The 23,408-nt window shown below is 44.0% G+C and overlaps 1 protein-coding gene across 1 annotated transcript in view; it reads left to right on the top strand.

Moving 5' to 3' along the window:
* Positions 1 to 752: 752 nt before the first annotated feature.
* LOC121276026 (polycystic kidney disease protein 1-like 1) overlaps positions 753 to 23,408 on the top strand; it is a 252,137-nt gene continuing 229,481 nt past the window's right edge. Inside the window, exons 1-5 of the mRNA XM_041183968.1 lie at positions 753 to 897; positions 1,108 to 1,227; positions 1,624 to 1,792; positions 12,611 to 12,862; positions 18,035 to 18,167. Coding sequence (XP_041039902.1) covers positions 753 to 897; positions 1,108 to 1,227; positions 1,624 to 1,792; positions 12,611 to 12,862; positions 18,035 to 18,167 — 819 coding nt within the window. The remainder of the gene's footprint in view (positions 898 to 1,107; positions 1,228 to 1,623; positions 1,793 to 12,610; positions 12,863 to 18,034; positions 18,168 to 23,408) is intronic.

The raw sequence follows: 23,408 nt of genomic DNA, 5'->3' as shown, positions 1-23,408 counted from the left end.
GAAGGATAGGCCATTGCGATTGATTCTTTGCATATGGCTGGATACATAGGATTGGAAATAGGTGAGGGGGATCCGACCCAGTTGGCTAATGAAGAGGAGTTGGAGGAGAATTGCATGGTCAACTTTGACAAAGGCTACATCCAGGCAGAGAAAAATCAAGAGGGAGCTAATTTACCATGGTCACAGTCATATAGGATTTCATTTGCGACTTGGATATGGGCCTGTTGCAGGGTCATGAGTACTCGAAACGTCAAGTGTACTCCTCTCTGCCGATGCTGCCAGACCTGCTGAGTTTTTCCAGGTATTTCTGTTTTTCTGTTTTTGTTTTGGATATGGGCCACTGCAGTGCTGTGGCAAAGGCAACAACCTGATTGATGTAGTTCAAACATGGAGTTGCAGGAAAGATGTGAGTTACAGTAAAGATGTGCAAGGATTTTGGAGGTAATAACACATTCAAGGATATTCAGAAGTTAGAGAAGCAGGGGAGTCTGGAAATAGGAAAAAATTATTGACCATACTCTTTGAAAATGTTCCTTCACAGTTAAGGTTATTTCAATTATTCCATTTTGCTTACTTTTTGTTGTTTGTTTCCAGCTCGTTAATGTAATTGTAAATACAAACCTACATTTTGCTGATGATCTTGTCATCTTTATTTGAAACTTCCTTTGTCAGAGGGCGTGTTCTACATCACACTCTCAAGTTTCAATGAGTTCTACAATGCTACTAATGAATTTGGTGCCTATTATGTGCAAATGGTTCCAGAAGGCCTGTTACTGACCATGAATTCCAGTGTGATTCATAAAAATGAAGTAATTCTCTTCAATGCATTACTGAGTAAAGGAACTGATGTGATATACTGCTGGAACATGGGCGATCAGACTTCCTATGTAGATGAAGGTAAATAAGGTTGTATGTTGTGCTGGCCAAAGGCTTTATGTGCACAAAGTATCTCTTAAAGACATTTGATTTCTGCTATCCAGTTATAGACAAAATAGAATAGGGCTTCAATATACTCAAAAGCACTAAATGTTAAAAGATCACTTTTGCAGAATTTCACATTTGTTTTTTTTGTGCGATTCATGTTTGGAACCTATTTCTGTGTTTCAGGTCCTATAATTAAGCACAAGTTTTTGTCTGCTGGAGTTTACAATGTCACAGTAAATGCACGGAATAAAGTGGGGATGGCCTCAACCTACGTCAGTGCCGCAGTACTTTACAGAATGCAGCGTATGGAAAACCTCTATTGCCTCAAATACATGATTGAATGATACATTTTTAAAAAGAGCGAATAAGCTGGCTGATTCATGCACTGGCTTAGCATATTACTTTTTGCTTCTGAACGAGAGTTTAATATCAGCTAAACTGGCAGGATGAAAATCTTTTTTTGATGATCATAAGTGTCCTATGCAAAATGAGTTTGAGCAGTTTGAACATAGTTTGCAGTGTTTCTGTGCCCACATATTAAGCTGTTCCTAATTTGACACTGTATTGTTAATCTTGATCATTTTGAGAACCAGTGCAGACACGATGGGCTGAATGGCCTCCTTCTGCACTGTAACAATTCTGTGATATTAGATTATACATTTAAATATTTAAATGAATCAACTTTACATTGTTTTACAGCTGTTTCTATCTCTACAAACAAGACTATATATGCTACCTATTCTGATATCGTATTCACAGCATTAACTACAGAGGATGACCCATTGCAGTTTGTTTGGTATTTTGGAGATAAACTGCCAGTGAAAACTACATCTAGAAGTATAACCACAAGATATTCAACTCCAGGGAGGTAAAGATAAACTACTGAAATTGGGTGATTCAATTTCACATCTCTAATTTTTTGCGCCTCTTATGATTTTATATTATTGGGCAGAATTTTCCGTTTGACATGCGGGGGTGCGGGTGGGGCGGGGTGGGGGGTGGGGCGGGGTGGGGGGGGGGGGTAGTAGTGGTGGGACCTGCACGACCGTCCGTAAAATGACACCCGGTGATGTCAGGCCAGTGTCCTGACGTCACTGCGCACCATCGCGATATTTCGCTGGGCGGGCGGAAGTCTGATACACGCCTGCCATTAATTAACAGGCCACTTAAGGCCCTTTAGTCTTCAATCAGCACTGATTTTTCGGCATCAGTGCAATCTTTGGGTTGGTGCACGGGCGCAATGGGCAGGCAGGTAGGAGACATTTGTACTAACTTCATCCACGGGCGGGATAAGAGGGCTCAGTGGGGTTTTGAATCTTCTCTGTGAAGCATTTGTTGTTCAAAGTTTTTCAAACTTGCCTGTGTGATCTGCAGTACTTCAAAACACATCCTAGCTGCTTTTTCTGGACTCTTAACCTTCAGGTCAGCACTCTGCAGTGAGGAATCTTTTCTGGGCCTGCAGGTTTCAGGAAGTCTTCCCTTAGCCTGGGTATGGGGAGCTGATCTGTCCACTGGAGGAAGCTCCTCTGAGGAAGAAGGGAGGGCTAGAAGGGGTAGGCGGCCAGGTGTGCACATCCAGCCTCCAGGGGAGCCACCTTTGGGAGAACAGTTGCAGGCACAAGGGGCGCAGGGCCAAGAGGTAGACCAAGGCGGAAGGGGCCACAGATGACGCCACTATCCTGCTGCCAGGGTATACAGTCAGCGAAGCAGCTACCTCAATATGACTGAGGTGCAGTGCTGAAGGAGGCTCTGCCTCTCAAGGGAGACAGTCAACTACATATTAGATGATTGGGCCTGAGATCTCCGCTAACTGTGTGGGCGGACACCCCATGCCAGAGGCTCTGAAGGTCACAGCTGCCCTCAACTTCTATGCCTCTGGCTCCTTCCAGGGCTCGGTGGGTGATTTTTGCTGTGTCTCCCATCAGCTGTCCACACTTGTGTCAAGCAGGTTACAGACGCTCTGTTTAGATGTGCATTGACCTTCATCCACTTCCGTTGGGACCAGGCAAGCCAGACGCAGTGAGCCAGAGGCTTCGTGGTCATTGCTGGCTTCCCCCGTGTCCAGCGTGCAATAGGCTGCACACATCTGGCCATTAAGGCGCCAGCAGGTGAGCCTAGTGCCTTTGTCAGGAGGAAGGGCTTCCACTCCATGAACGTGCAGATAGTGTGTGATCACAGGATGCTGATTTTACAAGTCTGTGCAGGTACCCAGGCAGCTCCCACGATGCCTACATCCTCAGACACTCCCAGCGGTCGGTGCTCTTCAGTGCTCCAGCCCAGCTTGATGGATGGCTGCTGGGTGACAGGGGCTATCCCTGCAGAAGGTGGCTCATGACACCTCTCCGCCGTCCAAGAACAGAAGCTGAGCAGCGGTACAATAGGAGCCATACCTCCACAAGGGCTGTGGTGGAGAGAACCATCGGTCTTCTCAAGATGCACTTCCGATGCCTGGACTGCTCAGGGGGCCCCCTCCAGTACCCCCCAGGTCATGTGCCGGTGATAGTGGTTGCATGCTGGGCTCTCCACAATCTTACGCTGGAGGCATGGTGAACGATGAAGATATTGACGCATTGGCTGCAGCTGCACACGTTGAGTCCAGCAGTGATTCCGAGGATGAGCATGCACAGGGAAATGCTGAGGGGGTAGATGCTGACCCAGGCATACTAGAGGGAGGCATGGACATCCAGGATGCTTTAATCCAACGAACCTTCAGCTAGCACAACACAGATGGACCACCAGGACAAGCCTGGGCTGCCGCCTCGATACTTGACACCTAAGTGCAAAATCTGCCAGGTCAGGAACACTAAGGGCCTTGTAAATAAAATCCAACAAATCACTCATTACACTTTTGTCAACCATACACATGCAGAAGAAATGAGGCACACTCAGCCATGGTCACATATCTGCATTTAATGTGTGAAGCAAAAGAACTTATCACAAAGAGAAAACAATAGTGTTAACAGTCAAAAAGAAATAATAAGGATCTCATCTCGGGCCAGTGCAAAAGCACCAGTGAAAAACCCCTGGTGTGCCTAAGGTGCTTTATGCTTTTGTTTCCGGGTGCTATGTCTTGGTGCTGCCTCATCGCTCAGAGTGGCACCTGTGCCAGCCTGCTCACTCTGCTGTCCTGTTGGCCTCGATGACCTTGGCGGTCGTCCTCTGGCCCGTGGAGCCTGTGCTGGCCCTGCCTGGGAGGGAGCTGCCTGTTCCACAGCTGGTATCTCCCCAGCCGTCACAGCCTCACCGGATGAAATGTTCACTGGGAGAGGGGCAAAGGAGCTGCTGCCCTCACCTGGAGCACCCTGAGAGGATCCTGCAGAGATGACAGGCGTGAGGTGCGCCGACGTAAGGTCGCTTTGGACCTCTATGCTCACCGTGGATGGATGGCAACGAGTTGGGAAGCTTGATGCCCACACCATCTCCCACATTGGCACTGACCATCTGAGGTCGATGCTGATGTGAGGGCTTGCTGGTCAGGGCGCATCCCCAGGCAGCTTTGCGGGGTCTCCTGGAGGAGCCTCTCCACGAGAGTCGCCATTCTCTCCATGGAGGATGCCTGGTGCTCAGCCATGAAGCTCATTGCTTCAGCGAGCATCCGCGTGGACTCCTCCACCACAGAGACCAAGCCAAGCATAGCCTCATGTATCTCCCCCAGATGCTCCCGCACACCCGGCTGCATTTCCTGCAGCTGCTGCGTTGTGGACGACTCCAGAGGCACATCATCAGCCACTAACTGAGCATGTGCCTGGTCCCCTGCAGTCCTCCTGCTGGCTCCATGGGCACTCTCTGTCTCTGCCAGCTCCTCCAGCGATTGCGAAATGCTGTTACCACTGTGCCCTGGGCTGCAGATGGTAAGGCTACCTGCTGGGTTAAATGCCCAATGCCAATATGGTACTCACCCTGCCAGAGTGCAACAAATCGTTGAAATGCTTGCGGCACTGGATCCAGGTGCACCGCACCACATCGCAGGAGCTCACCTCCTCCGCAACCTCCTCGCAGCCATGTTTCGTCATGTGGTGGAGACTCCTCCTCTGATCTTGGGGGACCAACACCTCCTCGAGGAGGACAGCAAGGCAGTCATCAGAAAAATGAGGGGCGCACTGGCATACCCTGGCCAGCTCCACTGGCCTACCCTCCAGCCTGGTCTGCTCATCCGAATCCTCCTGCTGCAGCCTGAAACTGGCCATTCTGAGCAGCCTACAGGAGGCTGCCAGGCCTTCTTTTAAACAGACTGCTGGGTTGCCATTGGACCCGGGGGTCTGTACACGCCCGCTGCAGCCCACACACTCCCGCTATCTACGGAAGTTGGGAAACACGCTGGGCAGACCTTAATTGGCCCGCCTGTGTAAAATGACGGCACGGACCCAATCGCGGGCGGCAGTCGGGCCCACGCCCGCTCCGCCTCCCACCACCCCCAACCCCCCCTCGCTAGATGGAAATTTCTGCCCATAGACTTGACTAAGTTGTGTTCAGATCTCTTCAAAGAACAGATGATAAGCCTGAAATTCTGATGAGCCTGCCGTGTCAGCCGAGGTTTGGTGGAGTGGACTAGAAGGCCACCCTAAATTCTGAGAGTGGGATAGTTTTCGTAATCAGCACATGACTCTAAGGGCACCTCAGGCAGCAACAGTTGCAATTGGTTGGCAGCAATTGGATTGACCCAAAACTGCTTAGTTAGGAGCATCCCAAGGCCCTGATCAGGCTAAAAATGTAACAAAGGAGAAGGAATCTTATGCTCCTGAGGGAGGCTTTTAGTTTAAAAATAAAGATATTTGATCCCATCTTGAATTGATTACTATATTCCTCACAGCACAATGAGTACATCTACACCACATGGCTTGCAGTGGTTCAAGAAGGCGGTTGATCACCACTTTCTTAGGGATGGGCAATTTCATAAACTCAATCTCATAAACTCGTAAATAAGATAGGGCCTCCCTGGAGTTCTGAACTGGTAAACATTTTAGGCTTTATAAGTGCACACTGGGTGAAATCCTAGGGTAACTTGGGAACTCCCTCAGATATGCTCCCTTCACATGAGAGGCAAGCCATGAAAAACTCACTGCCTTCCCACCAGATTTAAGACGACATTTTGAGTGGGGCAGAATCAGAGCAGGGTCCAACCTCAAGTTCCTGCCACCATCAGTTGATCTGACGTCATTGGGTCCGATTAGAATTTTGGACCTCAGATGTTTAGAAGTTCAGGAATTTTGTTCTAATGCTGCCAGTTCAGGTCTGTAGCAAACCTGCTTCAGGATTAAACACGCATCTATCACATAGTGCCTTTGAAAGTTTTCATCAAAAATATCACACCTGAGACCATCAGGCAAATTTAGGAATTGACTGAGATATAAATACCTGATTGACAAAACACAAATAGATTAAAAGCAGTTCAATTCTGTTGGTAATTATTAATGAGGAAAATTTAAGTTGCAGACAATTGAGCAATCATAGTTTTTATCTAGAGCTACCAATCTTGAATCAAAAAAACTGACAAATTTTACTTAAATAATTTTCTGAAGCTGTTTGGAACCATAATTTAATTTTCCAGACAGCTGCAGATTTACCAATATAACTAACATTTGAAAATAAGGGTCTGGAGTTTCCACTAGCTTGTGCTTTTCCCTCAGCATGATTTATATGAAATTGACCAAGCCAGTGCAAGAGATCACAGAATTTCAAATGCAAAGCAAGTTTCTGTGATAATTTGCATAGTTAAAAGTAACTGTGCGTGAAGCTGACCCTGCTTACAAAATTGGCCAGCTCCCAGTGAAAGTTGATTACTATTATATGTTTCTGCTAATTGCATCCTTTTGTAGGCTTTCAGGCAGGCTCTCAAAGTTAAGTTGGCAATGGGCATGTTTCATAAGCTGTTGAATATAATTTTTTTCATTCACTTAACTGTTGTATTGAACACTGTACACCAATATGCCTCAGCAAATTGTACTCTGGAGTTTTTAAAGCAATTTTCAGTTATTTAAAATTGACAGGTAGTGAATGAATTTTTTTGTCATAAGCTCATTTCAGCTGTATTAATCAACCTGCATCATGTTATCACATAAATTTATCAAGGATATTTTAAGCAAAACTTATTTTTTTAAATTCTGTTTTTAAAACACTGCCTAATTGCAATGGTTCAAGGCAGATTTCACTTGCAGTAATATGCAATTAAGTTTGAGTGGAAACTTTATAACATACTTAGATTATTACAAAGCAGTCAGAGAAAAAATAATTAAGTTTTCCATATTTCTTAGACACAAGACATCCTTCTTCTAGGACCTTCAACAATTTCTTGGAGCAAGTATTCCTCTTTGTAAAACAGTCTGATAATTGGTCACTTGCTTTGACATTTTTTTTTAGAAATCTCTTTTCTCTCCTACATTTCCTATAATCTAGCAAAGTCGATCCTCGACCTTTTTTCAGTGACACCATTTGTCAAATGAACATTGTTCCAAAGAGATAAAAACAAAAAAACTGCGGATGCTGGAAATCCAAAACAAAAACAGAATTACCGGGAAAACCTCAGCAGGTCTGGCAGCATTGGCGGAGAAGAAAAGAGTTGACGTTTCGAGTCCTGATGACCCTTCGACAGAACTCAACTGGGTTCTGTCGAAGGGTCATGAGGACTCGAAACGTCAACTCTTTTCTTCTCCGCCCTTGTTCCAAAGAGAACGATTATCCACCTAGTAGTCAAAGGGCAAATTTTTCTTAGAATGTCCTTGTATAGGATTTCCTTCAGATTGTTAGATAAGTACAATCCCATATCTTTTGTTTCCACAAGCACCAGTATTTCTACAGCTAGGGTAAGTTTGAACGCCCTGTTTTCTTGGTTTTCCAGGCTGAGGGATAACTTTTTCCATTTTCACTCACCAAGAATATAATAAATCCAGCTGTATCTGAATACCCATCTGGAAGATTGGCATGGGAAACATCACTAAAACGGACTAACTTTTTATCATTTGGATCGCCCAAGCCTGGAAACTTGAGTGCACATTTCTCTAAATTTAATTTTTCAAAGGTTTTATTTGCCCTCAGAACCACCTCAAATGCCAATACTTCGTAACTGTCATTGGTTCTTGTCCGAGTGCATAGCCAGTTTAAGTGCCCAATTGAGCTTCTTAACTGATATATTTCTTCTTTGGGTGCAAGGTCATCTTCCTGTGAGGATCTGGTCTGATTTATCGGAAAAAGATTAACACTTTTTAGGCATGATTGTTAATTCAAGGTTACTCCCAATCTACATATTTAAACCCTATATCAACCTATACTTTTAAAGGCCCTTGAAACCTGACTTCCAATCTTAAATTCCCCTTTTATAACAAATTGCTCAAATTGCACAGGATGTCCCCAAGAAAATCAGTGACGTGCTTCATTGAGATGCCTCTGAGTTCTATAGTAGAACATTGCTGGATCTGCTTTCAGCTGAATATGACCTACTTTCAGCAAGACACACCCTCAATGAATTGTTTAATCAATAAACATATCTACTTAATTTCAACAGCTTCTCTTCTATATTACTTGCTTCTTTTGGTGGTTTCAAAAACATCTCTCTGAAATTTTTCATCCTGCAAAAATGCAGCTTTTATATCAATCGACCTACATTCCCACGCATATGTGGCTAAGGGAGGTAATATAATCTTCAAGATCACTTTTCCTGGCATGGGGGAGTCCACTCTAACATCTTGATCACAAAGTCTCTCTTCAAAACCTCGAGCCACTAGTCTCACTTTCACCTTATGTCCTATCAGGAAGTACTTTTTCCATACATATCCACCTGTGTGACGAGGCTGACTGTCCCCTATCTGGCACTTCAGAATATACACAAAATTCTTTAGAGCTATCAAAACTCTTTTTGTTTCGCATCTCTTATTGATTTATCTTCTAATTTGTTTTTAGCCACCAAAACCTCCTGATCATAAGGGCTTCTACTTCTAGTAACATTTCTAGATTGTTCTAATAGTCCTTGTTCTCATCAAACCAGGGCCTCTACCTGCCCTCCTGTCTCTTTCTGGATTACTGTTAGATGACCTCTCTCTTCCAAGATCAGATGTTCTGTGCCAGCACTTGATCGTTTCCTAGGGCCAGAGTCACTTCCTGAATGGGAACTCGCACTGCTTTCCACAGTTTCACCTCGTTTTTGCAGTGCATAAGTCTTGCTTCTTGTCCATCTCGAACATTTAGCCAATATTTGAATTTGCTGGTGGCTTTCCCTGCTGTTCCTACAATAATTGGATCCCTCCATTCGCTGGACCTTTCTGGTATGTCTGTTACCCTAGTACCAACTTTCGGCAGTTGCATTTGGGTAAAATAGCCCTATCCTGTGCTTTGGTATCACTTTGTCATCCAGCCCCTTACCTATCATATTCTCCTCCTCATAGCTGTCAAATATTTAAGTATGTGAGGTGTAGGGCGCCACATCATCTTCTATTAATTTCTCAGATTCTACAAGTTTCTGTCCTGATTAACCTAAATGAACGTACTTTAATAGTTTGACTCCCATGTTCGAGAATTACTATCTTTCCATCATCCATCACTTTATCCGGTCCTTTCCATTCTTTCTGACCTGCTCTTTTATAGCATAGTAAAACCTCAGGATTAATGTTTATTTCTGATGGTCTTGGCTCGCTGAATTTTCTCAGACTTGATGAATGCCCTTCTGCCTGCATGTAGGGCATTCAAAAGTGCAGAAAAGGCAGAGCGAATTGGAATCCTCTCCAAGGCTGGAGCACGAAATATACATCACTGAAGATATTTTTGGATTTCTCCTGTAGACCAACTGATACGGACTGTAGGCCTCAACCATTTGAAGTGAATTCTTCAAATGAACTGCCCATGACAGGGCAGATGTTAGCTTACAGTTTGGCTGGTCAACTAAGATCTTATGGAGCATCTCATCAATCACTCCATGATTGCTTTCACAAAGCCCATTATTGAAGGGACTTTCAGCTGCAGTGTTCATCACTACAATGTTCATATTTTTGCACATCTCTAAATGTGCCATTGGAAAATTCCCACCAACTCCACCCCCCCGCCAAAACATTATCAGTTAGAAATTTGGCTGGTGCCCCAGTCCAGTGCCTATCCATTTTTTCATGATTTTATCCAGAATTGCTCTTGTCTTTACCATGCATTACTGTAGAAATACTCAATATTTTTGCCATATCTATAAAATATAAAATGAAAATGTTTCCATCCTTGTCCAACACCTTTAAATCCATAACTACTACTGCAATAAAACCTTGTGCTATCAGGAGACTTGCAATATGACACGATGGTATCCTCCAAACTTGTTACCTATATCACATTTTTCAGCAATCTCTTCAATAAGCTTTGTGTACTCATTATTAACTACACTTGCACCCTTTAGTAGGATTTTTAATCTGTGACAAGGATGAGCAAATTGTCGATGTAACTTTAAGACCATTTGTTTTTGTTCCAAAATTCCTATCACCTGATGCCATTAACACTTTATTAACATTCTGATTAGAAATGCTAGGTTTTGTTAAAGGGATGCAATAATGCCCTGATTGAGTAATTTGCAAACCTACTGACTTTATGAAGACAATTGCTTTATCATGTTCCATGTCTAATATCTCTTTTTTTTGCTTTTTCATGGATGGCTTGCTCAGCAGCAAGAGTATCTCATTAGACACTACATCTGTACTAATAAAGTGGCTCACCCCAGCTAGTCTACATGGAATCACTACTCTTTTCAGTAACCTTAAATGTGTTGTCATCCCCGAACCTGACGCAAGGCGAACTTCCATATTCCTTGACCTTACTTGGATTCACTCAGTGGCAAGGATCAAAATAACATTTCAACTAATCCATTCCACATACTGTGATTGTGCAACCATTGTCCAACACGGTGCAATTAATCTTGTGGTGTAGTTCTATTGGTTAAAAGGAGGTATTTGGATTTTTTTAAAACGTTAATGCTCACTAACTGGATTGTAAAAACATATAAATTGCAGAAATTCTATTTGGAAATTCCTGGTTCAGTGCTTGTTTTCAAATTGTTGGATTGTGTTAAAATGTCACACATGGACAGGATCTTGGTCTTTAACTAGAGTTAGATTCACAGATAGAGACACATTTTTGGATCAGATGCCTGAGGCTTTAAACCATTCCTGGGAAAGCAGTCAACTCCACGACTAGTACACTCATTACCAGACTGAAGCTTCTTGTGACCAGTACAATCCCTCAGACTAGTCAATATTGTCATCTTCCCTTCCTGAACCTCCCTTGTCGTGCGCCGCTCGGAAAATCTTGTTCTGTTTTGGACAATTTAACACAATGATATTTCAAATCCCATTGAAACACCTATTAATAATACCCTGGGCAATGCTGGGTTTATTCTTCTGTTATTATTACCCCATTCCTGTTGATGGCCAGTCCTGCCAATATAGTCCCCATCCTTATTTCTCCTGTCTGAGATTCTTTTGTTGCATTGACCCATGTGCCCCATATCTGAACGGTCTCACTCCTCTATCCTTTGTGACACAGCCGAATGTTCCAGTTGTGCCGTAAAGGCCATTGGAATTGACTGCTTTCCCAGGAATGGTTTTAAAGCCTCAGGCATTTGATCCAAAAGTGTGTTTCTTTCTGTGAATCTAGCTCTAGTTAAAGACCAAGATCCTGTCCGTGTGTGATACTTCAGCACTATCCAACAATTTGAAAACAAGCACTGAACCAGGAATTTCCAAATAGAATTTCTGCAATTTATATGCTTTTACAACCCAGTTAGTGAACATTTAAAAAGAAATCCGAATACCTCTTTTTAACCAATAGAACTACACAAGATTTAATTTTCTTAACAAAACAAACTCTGTTGTACACAAAAGAATTAAAACAAGTACTATTAACTTAACGATATGGTTTATAACTATATATGCTTTACACTCAGGTTTACTTCCTACTTCCCCCAATAATTTTCTTATAAGACACATCAATTTTAGTTATGTACTTCAGCATGGACCACCCATAAATATGCCAAAGTCCTTTGGAGCATTTTCCTCAGCTCCAGCTATCCTTAAAAGTAAAACTTCCATTTGCCCGCCCTTGACTGTGGAGGCCTCAGTCCTTTGTTTCGGTTGCTTGCTGTTTACTTTCTTTTTCAATAAGACACTGAGGCCTACTATAGATTTGATCTCTGCAAAGTAGAGGAAACCACATCGTGAGTAGTGAATAGAGCACACTAAATTGAACAAAGGACAAGTAAGTCACTCTTTCTCCTGAAAAGACTTTGGGACCCTGAATGGTTGGAATGGAGAAGGTAAAAGGACAGATGTTGTATCTCCTGTACTTGCTTGGAAGATGTCCTTAGCAAGTGGAAGTGGTAGTGGGGTTGATTGAAGAGTGGACCAAGGTATCGCAGATGGAATGGTCCCTTTGGAGTTCTGAAGGGGCTTGGAAGGGAATATGTGTTTGTTAGTGCCATAGCATTGGAGGTGATGGGACATGAATGTGGAGACTAGTGGGATGGAAGGTGAGGAAAAAGAGAACCCTATTGTGCTCCTAGGAGGTTGGAGAAGGAGTAAGGGTAGAAATTTATGCTTGACTTTGAGATTATAGCCAATTCACACACATAAACACATACAATTCCACACCAGGTGAGCAGTGGTTTTGGGGCACACATGTTACTGAGTGGGTTTAATGAATTGTAATTAAAGCTGTTTGTGTTTTGCAGGTACAATGTGATCGTAAATGCCTCGAATCAGATTAGTTCTTTCACATCAAACATCTACCCTGTAGAGGTACAGCAGATAGTTGAGCCGAACAGGCTTCGAATGAACAATCAAGATCTTATTTCAGTTCTCTTAAACTCTAGTGTTGTGATGGAAGCGCGCATTAACTATGGAACCAATCTCTCTTATTGGTGGAATTTTGGTGATGGTACTGTGATGATTGGGAACAGGAGGGAGTATCACAGTTACGACAGGTAGGCAGATTCTGCTGTTAGATCAAATCTTTAAGGTTAGTGTAAAAGATATGCCTACATGTTTGTAAATGAGGATTCTTTTCTTGGTGCTGATAAAGAAAATAAAACTTCACATTTTCTACATTTGTTTTCTTTAAAGTTGAAGGAAATAGCTTTATCTACTCATGAATTGTAATTTAAGATGCATTATTTCAACTGGAAAGGGACATGCCGTGTGCACTGTTGAGCGAAGACTGATCTCAACTTGATTGTAACAATGGGCCCAGTGTTCCTGCTCATAATCTCCATTTGGTAACTTGTTGAAAGTGCATGAGTGGACATCAAGTGAATATAGGCTTGGACATGGTTGGGATGCCCTCCCCTAGCCCCACCCATCAGGTCAGATTACTTGTATAGGCTGACATTTGAAGAATGGTTGCTTGGACATGGTATTGTAACTGAGGAGGCACCTGTATCTTAAGGAGAAAATAGTATTAATACTCCATAGCCTGATCATTTACAGAACAACACTGGCTATTTCTGCAACCATAGTCTATACTAGCAAATGTAGCAGCAGTAAATTGCCCATTGTGAAATGGTAGCAATAGGCAACTGTCATTAACAGAGAAAGATTTGCTGAAGAACAAGCATCACTAAAAAAGTTATGGATAAGTGCCACCAGAAAGGGAAATTTACCTATTAAGTGACATGGTAGGTAGATAGGGCATGTGGAATGGGGGAGTTGGGTGGTGGGGTTGTAGTGTGGGGAAATTGGTGGAACGGGTTGGGGGCAGAGTGGATATATTAGAAATGGTGTTAGGAGCACACACTGACATGAAGAAGAATGAAAGTATGTGCTTCTGTGGTCATTTTTCAATAAAAGCTCAGCACGTTAACTTAGAAACAGTGGGCAGAATTTTGTGGTCGGTGAGCAGGGGGTGGGGCGCACTCATCAACACATAAAATGACGCAGGATGACGTTGGGTGGAAGCCCCGACATCATTCCCCCCATTTAAATTTTCAGGAAGGCGGGTGCGCAGGAAAATCAGCTGCGGCCCGCTGACCTGTTAGTGGCCACTTGAGGCCATTGGCAGGATCATTTAACCAATTAAAGGACCCACCCGTCCAACCTTAAGGTTGGCAGGTCGGCCAGGAGCCCCGGCGGCAAATAGAGAAAACGTGAAACCTCATCCAGCGGTGGGATGAGGTTTTATGCAGGGTTTTAAAAATTATAATAAAGTTGTTCTGTGAATTATGAACATGTCCCAACTCATATGACATTGTCATATGAGGGGACATGTAAGGGGATTTTTTTTCTACTTTTAATATTTTTAAAAGTCCAGGTGATCTCCCTGAGGCTGCACTTAGCCTCAGGGAGATGTGCGCTCTTTCGTGCACATGCATGAAAGAGCGCACTCTCGATTTCAGGGATTTGCCCATGCCCGCACAGGGAGCTCATAGAGCTTCCCGCCGGACGTCACGCTGGGCGGGCCTTAATTGGCCTGCCCATGTAAAATGGTGGTGTGGCCCACTTCACCGGCGGCAATACGCTCTGCGCCCGCCAACGATTGGGTCGGGCGGGCCCGCCCGCCCAACAGGCAGAAAATTCTGCCCAGTATTTTGTTGGCACTAAAAATGTTGCTTATCTGAGCTCTGCGATTATCACCATGCTTTTACTTATATAAATATTAGACTAAAGTGAAGAACTATCACATTGATGATTCAGTTCAAACATCTGACTAACATTTTAGAGGTCGAAAGCCATTGTGAATTTCAATTGTTGCCGAAGAGGAATAGGAAACTAGTGGTGTTAAGGTGACAATAGCTGATTTATTTTGCACTTCGGTGCTTTTAGAAGGAACCAAATCTAACAGTGTAACGTTTAAAAACAATTATTATATTTGGTCAGTAGAGTATTTCTGATGAATTGTATCACACACTGAACACAACTTCAAAACATCTGGTCTTCAGAAGTAACCTTGCTATTTTTTGTCACATGCAAGTTTTAGAAGATAAACATATATATTTCATATATATATACAAATATACAAATATATATATATATTTTATATATATATATATATATTTTATATATATATATATATTTTATATATATATATATATATTTTATATATATATATATATATATTTTATATATATATATATTTTATATATATATATATTTTATATATATATATATATTTTATATATATATATATATATTTATTTTAGAAGATAAACATTTATGTATATATATATATATATATATTCTCTCAAGTGCTAAGGAACGCAAGCTCCAACAACTCATCGACACCAACACCCATCTAGGACCCTCCACCCCGGCCTGTCCCTCCGTCCCCACCCCATCTTCCAATCCCAACCCCAGCCGTGTATTCACTATACCCTCTGACCTTCCCCTCTCCGATGCTGAACGTTCAGTGCTCAGCAAATGACTTAGTTTCATACCTTTACGCCCTCACCTCAATGAATTTCGGGCTCGGCATGATGCTGAACTCTTCTTCCGTCGTCTTCGTCTCCGGGCTCACTTCTTTGGGCAGGAGTCCTCTCCCAGTTCAATGGATCCTTTTACCCATCTCCAATATTCTCCCTCCACCTGGACCCCTCCCTCTGGATTCTTACCTTCTCTTGATCTTTTCATTGAGAACTGTTGGCGCGACATTAGTCGTCTCAATTTCTCTGCTCCTCTCACCCATTCTAACCTGTCTCTCTCTGAACTTACTGCACTCCATTCTCTCAGGTCCAACCCTGATGTTGTCATCAAACCCGCTGACAAGGGTGGCGCTGTTGTTGTCTGGCGCACTGACCTCTACCTTGCGGAGGCTGAGCATCAACCCGCAGACACTTCCTCCTACCTCTCCCTGGACCATGACCCCACCACTGAACATCAAACCATTGTTTCCAGGACTGTCACTGACCTCATCTCCTCTGGGGATCTCCCTGCCACAGCTTCCAACCTGATAGTCGCCCAACCTCGGACAGCCCGCTTCTATCACCTACCCAAAATCCACAAACAGAACTGCCCCGGTAGACCGATCGTCTCAGATTGCTCCTGCCCCACAGAACTCATTTCTAGTTATCTTGACTCCCTTCTCTCTCCCCTTGTCCAGTCCCTTCCCACCTACATCCGTGATTCCTCTGACACCTTACGTCACATCAACAATTTCCAGTTCCCTGGCCCCAACCGTTTCCTCTTCACCATGGACGTCCAATCCCTCTACACGTCCATCCCCCACCAGGATGGTCTGAGGGCCCTTAGCTTCTTCCTCGAACAGAGGCCCGAACAATCCCCATCCACCACTACTCTCCTCCGTCTAGCTGAACTTGTTCTCACGCTGAACAATTTCTCCTTCAACTCCTCTCACTTCCTCCAAATAAAAGGTGTGGCTATGGGTACCCGCATGGGCCACAGCTATGCCTGTCTCTTTATGGGGTATGTGGAAAATTCCTTGTTCCAGTCCTACTCCGGCCCTCTTCCACAACTCTTTCTCCGGTACATCGATGATTACTTCGGTGCCGCTTCATGCTTTCGTCGGGACTTGGAAAAATTTATTAATTTTGCTTCCAATCTCCACCCCTCCATCATTTTCACGTGTTCCATCTCTGACACTTCCCTTCCCTTCCTTGACCTCTCTGTCTCAATCTCTGGTGATAGACTGTCCACCAATATCCATTACAAACCCACCGACTCCCACAGCTATCTCGACCACAGCTCCTCACACCCCGCTTCCTGTAAGGACTCCATCCCATTCTCTCAGTTCCTTCGCCTCCGTCGCATCTGTTCCGATGATGCTACCTTCAAAAACAGTTCCTCTGACATGTCCTCCTTCTTCCTTAACCGAGGTTTTCCACCCACGGTCGTTGACAGGGCCCTCAACCGTGTCCGGCCCATCTCCCGCGCATCCGCCCTCACACCTTCTCCTCCCTCCCAGAAACATGATAGGGTCCCCCTTGTCCTCACTTATCACCCCACCAGCCTCCGCATTCAAAGGATCATCCTCCGCCATTTCCGCCAACTCCAGCATGATGCCACCACCAAACACATCTTCCCTTCACCCCCCCACTATCGGCATTCCGTAGGGATCGCTCCCTCCGGGACACCCTGGTCCACTCCTCCATCACCCCCTACTCCTCAACCCCCTCCTATGGCACCACCCCATGCCCACGCAAAAGATGCAACACCTGCCCCTTCACTTCCTCTCTCCTCACCGTCCAAGGACCCAAACAATCCTTTCAAGTGAAGCAGCATTTCACTTGCATTTCCCCCAACTTAGTCTACTGCATTCGTTGCTCCCAATGTGGTCTCCTTTACATTGGAGAGACCAAACGTAAACTGGGCGACCACTTTGCAGAACACCTGCGGTCTGTCTGCAAGAATGACCCAAACCTCCCTGTCGCTTGCCATTTTAACACTCCACCCTGCTCTCTTGCCCACATGTCTGTCCTTGGCTTGCTGCATTGTTCCCGTGAAGCCCAACGCAAACTGGAGGAACAACACCTCATCTTCCGACTAGGCACCTTACAGCCATCCGGACTGAATATTGAATTCAACAACTTTAGGTCGTGAGCTCCCTCCCCCATCCCCACCCCCTTTCTGTTTCCCCCTTCCTTTTCTTTTTTTTCCAATAAATTATATAGATTTTCCTTTTCCCATCTATTTCCATTATAAAGAAGAAAAGGAAAGGAAAAAAAAAATTTTTTTTTTTATATCTTTTATGCTCTCCCCACCCCCACTAGAGCTATACCTTGAGTGCCCTACCATCCATTCTTAATTAGCACATTCGTTTAGATAATATCACCAACTTTAACTTTAACACCTATGTGTTCTTTTGTACTATTGTTGTTGACATCTTTTGATGATCTGCTTCTATCACTGCTTGTTTGTCCCTACAACCACACCCCCACTCCACCTCTCTCTCTCTCTCTCTCTCTCTCTCTCTCCGCCCCCCACACACACACCTTAAACCAGCTTATATTTCAACTCTTTCTTGGACTCGATTTCAAGTTCTGTCGAAGGGTCATGAGGACTCAAAACGTCAACTCTTTTCTTCTCCGCCGATGCTGCCAGACCTGCTGAGTTTTTCCAGGTAATTCTGTTTTTGTTTTTATTATATATATTTTCTGCCTGACTGGAATAATGTATTTATAACCACTATATGGGTTTTGTTTTTACAGGGAAGGAGAATTTACTGTTCAAGTGGTCATATTTAACAATGTGAGCTCTGCCGCACTCTCTGGCCAGCTGTTTGTTATTTCTGAGAATTGTCAGCCTCCTCCAGTGAAAAGCTATGGTCCATCAAAAATAGAGGTACAGTGAGTTATCGTTTCCTTACAAGGAGCTAGAATTAAAACAGAAAGAACTGAACAAAAAATTACAATACCTTCAAAACTATGACAACAAATTCAACGTGCTTAAATTCCAAAAATGTTCATCCTTCTTGCATCACGTTAAGTGCAAATGTATAATCAAGTGCACTATTCAGGTGTAGCAGGAGTGTGTGGGATTTTTGCACTCAGGAGGAGAAGGGCGAGGGGGAAGAGGCAGGTGGAAAAGAAAGGCAGCTGTGAGAGAAATTTGGGGATAAGGGAAAGAGAAAGGGAATGGAGAGGAAGAGGGAAGAGAAGGAGGAAATGTTGGGAGAGAGGCAAGAGAAACCAACAAAATCTTTGAGCAGTGGAGGTTACAGTGCTCCAACATGCTATGATTTGTGTTCGGGTAGGTGGGTTGGGGAGAGATAGTTGCCTTACTTTTTGTGTATGGGGAGGGTGGGATAAGCTGGTCTGTCCCTGATTTTTTTTCACTCAACAGTTTCCTCTTGGTAAGAATAGTGCGGTGTGGGATGGTAAGATGAATGGTGCAGCCAGAGTACAAGGATGAAGATACAAACAGGTGACCAAATTTGAAAGAGTAGGTGGATGTGAAGTGCTGTCCCTCACTCTGTTATGTTAAAGATTCTATATAAGTGTAAGTTTAATTTTTTTTAAAAAGATTGAATAGCAGGAGAGTCTAGAAATGAGGTCATAGTCTTAGGGTAAGAGGTTGGCGATTTAGGACTGAAATGAGGAAAAGTTTCTTCACACAAAGGGTTGTGAATCTTTGAGTTCTCTAGTCTTGTGCATATTCAGTCATTGAGGATATTCAAGAGTGAGATAGATTTTTGGAAAATTAGGGAATCAAAGCAAAAAGGGATAGAGTGGGAAAATGGAGCTGAGATGGAAGATCAGCCATGATCTTATTGAATAGCAAAATAGCCTCACAATTACAACAGTTTGTATTTGCATGGCACTTTTAACATATTAAAAGTTTCCCAGCTGCTTTATAGGAGCTTATCATGCTTCATAGGCGCATAATCAAACAAATTTGACACTGAGGCACAAAAGGGGATATTAGGGCAGTTGGTCTAAAGCTAATCCAAGAGGTAGGTTTAGAGAGGGAACTCTGGAACACACTGCCTAGGCAGCTGAAGGTATCGCCACAAATGGCGGAGGGATTGAATCAAAGATGCTAAATAGGCCAGAATTCAAGGAGCACTGATATTCAAAGGTTATGGAGGTCGATATGACAGAAATAGGGAGGGTAGAGGCCATGGAGGAATTTGAAAACATGGATGAGAAATTAAAGATTGAGGTGTTAATTAACCATGAACCGATGTAGGCTGGTGAGAAGCACAGAAGTGATTGGTGAACAGGATTTGGTGTGAGTTAGGACACGGGCAGCAGTTTTGGATGACCTCAAATTTACTAAAATTTGTGAAGCCAACCAGGAGTGCATTGGAATGGTCAAGTCTCGAGGTAATAAAAACATGAATGAGGGCTTCACAGCAGATGAGTTGAGGCAGGGGCAGAGTCGGATGTTGAAATCAGTGATCTTAGTGATAATACAGATTTGTGGTTGGAAGTTCATCTCAAAGTCAAATATGAAACCATGGTTCTGAACAATTTGGTTCAAGCTCAGTTTTCAGGAGAGGGATGGAATTGATACTTAGGGAACAATGTTTATGGTGGGCACCAAAGAGAATGCCTTTGGTCTTCTCAATATTTAGATGGAGGAATTTCCGCTCATCCAGTATTGAAGGTTGACAATTTAAGACCGTGAGCGATTGAGGGAAGTGGTAGTGAGGTCGTGCAGAGTGTCATCAGTGTACATGTGGAAATTGATGCTTTTGAATGACGTTGGTGAGGTTCAGCATGTAGATGAGAAATAGGAGGGGGCTAAGAACAGATCCTTGGAGGACACCGGAGGTAATGGTGCAGGAGTGAGAAGAGAAACCTTTACAAGCGATTTTCTATCTATGATTAGACAAGTAAGAACTGAACCAAAGGAGTACAGTTCCACCCACCCAATGACAATGGCGAGGCATTGAAAGAGGATGATGTGCTCAATCCAGTCAAAGGCTGCATGTTCTTAAAGTATTTTCACCTCCTCCAGCCAATGCAAAGCACATCACTGCCATTAGACTTGTGGTCACTGATTTTTTGATAGAGTCAGCAGTGAATTTATGCACGGCAAGATTCTATTCGCAGCAATAAAATGAATAATAATTGAGCAGTTGAGGGAGAAATCTTGGTCATGTCACTATGGGATAATTCCTTACTCTGAATATTGACATGAGATACATGTAGGGGCCTCTGTTTAATATTTGACCTGAAAGGCAGTAACTTTTAACAATGCAACACTCTTCATTGCTGCACTTTAATGTCAGACTAGATTATGTGCTCAACTATTCAAATGGGGCTTCAATGCACAACCTGCTTATCCAGACGCAGAACTAATTGTTGGTTTGAATACTGATGACCATGAAAATGCTAACTGCTCTCCTGAAATGCAACAGCATTTACAGTTGAAACAACAGAGACAAAATTACACCAGGCTAAAAAGTTGAAGGGCGTAATTTTAAAATTTGCAGATAAGATGAAACTCAGTAAGGCAGATTGTAATAGCTTTCAGGAAGACATGGATTATTGGAATGGGCCAGCAGATGGCTGGTGAAATATAATGCAGGGAAATATGAACTGATACATTTTTGGCAAGAAGAATGTAGAATGACAGCGTAAACTAAAAGATTTAATTGTAAAGGGGATGCAGGAACAGAAAGACCTTGGGGTGCATGGAAATAAATGTTTGAAGATGGCAGGACAGGTTGAAAAGGCTGTTTAATAAAAAACAGATAAAGAGGCATAGATTAGAAAAACAAAGAAGTTCTCCTAAACCTTTATAAATCACTGATTAGCCCTGGCTGGCTTATTGGGTAAATTTAATACCGTTCCTGAGACAAGTTCAGGGGTGGAGAGCCCGCCAACTCCCTGTCCTCCACTCCACCTGCTCTTTGATCAAGCTCCGGGCAGGAAAAGTTGGAGGGCAGCCTTCCTGCTGGGAGGCCAATAGAGGCCCTTAAGTGTTACATAATCGATTCCTACTGCTGCCACTGCTATTTAACCAATGCCACGTGGGGGACTTGCCATTTAGGGAGGCTGCCCAGCAAAATGTGTTGTGTTTGCCAACATCCTAAGGCAGGGGTGCGGTATCGCTTATTCACAGGCATTTTATGCCAAATTGAGGGATCCACCCAGAAGGAAAAAATAGTTCAGACCAGTACTCCTGTTTCCCAATTTTTACTGGTGTTCCATTTTAAAGTATACAAGGCCAGTTCAGACCAGTGTTCTTCTTTCCTCCTGGGCGGCATTAAGAAGGGGTGTGTGGCCCACACAGGAAGCAATGCTACCCCCCCCCGCCAACCCCCCACCCACAGCCCATGCTGTCAGCACCCTTCCCCTGCGGGACAGAAACTTTTCTTTGCGACCTCCATCCAACCCACACTAATCTCTGTCTGGGAATCTATGGCCAGTCCCTTCTCCAGGCCCAAGTGTAATACTGAGTGGATACTGCGCACAAGGGTGGGATTTCCACTCTACTTGGGCCTTATTCAAGTGGGAGGCCCCAAACTGTATCAGGAAATGCCTGATTACCTGGTAATTGCATCGGGCCTCCTGGAGAGAAGCGAAGCAGGGTCCGCAGTAATTTTCCAACTGGTGGGTGAGAGCCTCGTCACGCTCATTAAATTCTGCCCATTGTGTGCAATTCTGGGCACTGAAGTTTAGGGAGGATGATTAAGATTTTAAGGGAGGTGCAGAAGAGATTTAGTAGCATGGTAACTGAGAGGAGGGCCTTTTTATGTGGAGAGACATGTTTTATTTATTTGTTTGCAGATGTGGGTATTGCTGGCTAGGCCAGCATTTACAGCGTGTCCCTAATTGCCCTTGGGAAGGTGGTGGTGAGCTGCCTTCTTGAAGCGCTACAGTCTCTGTGGTGTAGGTTCACTCACAGTGCTGTCAGGGAGGGAGTTCCAGGATTTTGATCCAGCGACGGTGAAGGAACAGTGATATATTTCCAAGTCAGGATGGTGACTGACTTGGAGGGGAACTTGCAGGTGGTGGTGTTCCCATCCATCTGGTGCCCTTGCCCTTCCAGGCGGTAGATGTTGCGGGTTTGTAGGTGCTGTCAAAGGAGTCTTGGTGAATTGCTGCGGTACATTTTGCAGATAATACACATTGCTGCCACTGTGTGTCGGTGGTGGAGGGAGTGGATGTTGAAAGTGATTGATAAGGTGCCAATCAAGTGGGCAGCTTTGTCCCGGATAATGTCAAGCTTCTTGAGTGTTGTTGGAGCTGCACTCATCCAGGCAAGTGGGGAGTATTCCATCCCACTCGTGACTTGTGCCTTGTCAGGAGCTGAGTTACTAGCCACAGAATTCCCAGCCTCTGACCTGGTCTTGTAGCCACAGTAGTTATATGGCTGGCCCAGTCCAGTTCCTGATCAATGATAACTCCCATGATGTCGATAATTGGGGCGTTCAATGACTATAATAGCATTGAATGTCAGGGGGAGATATTTAGATTCTCTCATGTTGGAGATAGTCATTGCCTGGCATTTGTGTGGCGCCAATGTTACTTGCCACTTCTCAGCCCAAGCCTGAATGTTGTTCAGGTTTTGCTGCATATGGGCAGATACTGCTTCAGTATCTGAGGGGTTGTGCATGCTGCTCATCTTTGTGCAATCATCTGCAAACATCCTCACTACTAACCTTATGATGCAAGGAAGGTCATTGATGATTCAACTGAAGATGGTTGGGCCTAGGACACTACCCTGAGGAACTCCTGCAGAGAAGACCTGTGACTGAGATGATTGGCCTCCAACCACCACAACCATCTTCCTTTGTGTTATGTATGACTCCAACCGGCAAAGAGTTTACCCCCTGATTCCCATTGACTCCAGTTTTGCTAGGGCTCCGTGATGCCACACTCGATCAAATGCTGTCTTGATGTCAAGGGCAGTCACTCTCACCTCACCTTGGGAGTTCAGCTCTTTCCTCCATGTTTGGATCAAGGCTGTCGTGAAGTCAGGAGCTGAGCGGCCTTCGTCGAACCCAAAGTGAGTGTCAGTGAGCAGGTTTTGCTGAGTAAGTGCCACTTGATAGCACTGTTGGTGACACCTTCTATTGCTTTGCTGATGATGGAGAGTAGACAGATGGGGAAATAATTGGCCGGGTTG

This window comes from Carcharodon carcharias, chromosome 3 (genome assembly GCF_017639515.1).
Source record: "Carcharodon carcharias isolate sCarCar2 chromosome 3, sCarCar2.pri, whole genome shotgun sequence".
NCBI classification, from domain to species: Eukaryota; Metazoa; Chordata; class Chondrichthyes; order Lamniformes; family Lamnidae; genus Carcharodon; species Carcharodon carcharias.
Note: the sequence above shows the minus strand (reverse complement) of the source record. Positions and strands in the feature narration are given on the sequence as shown.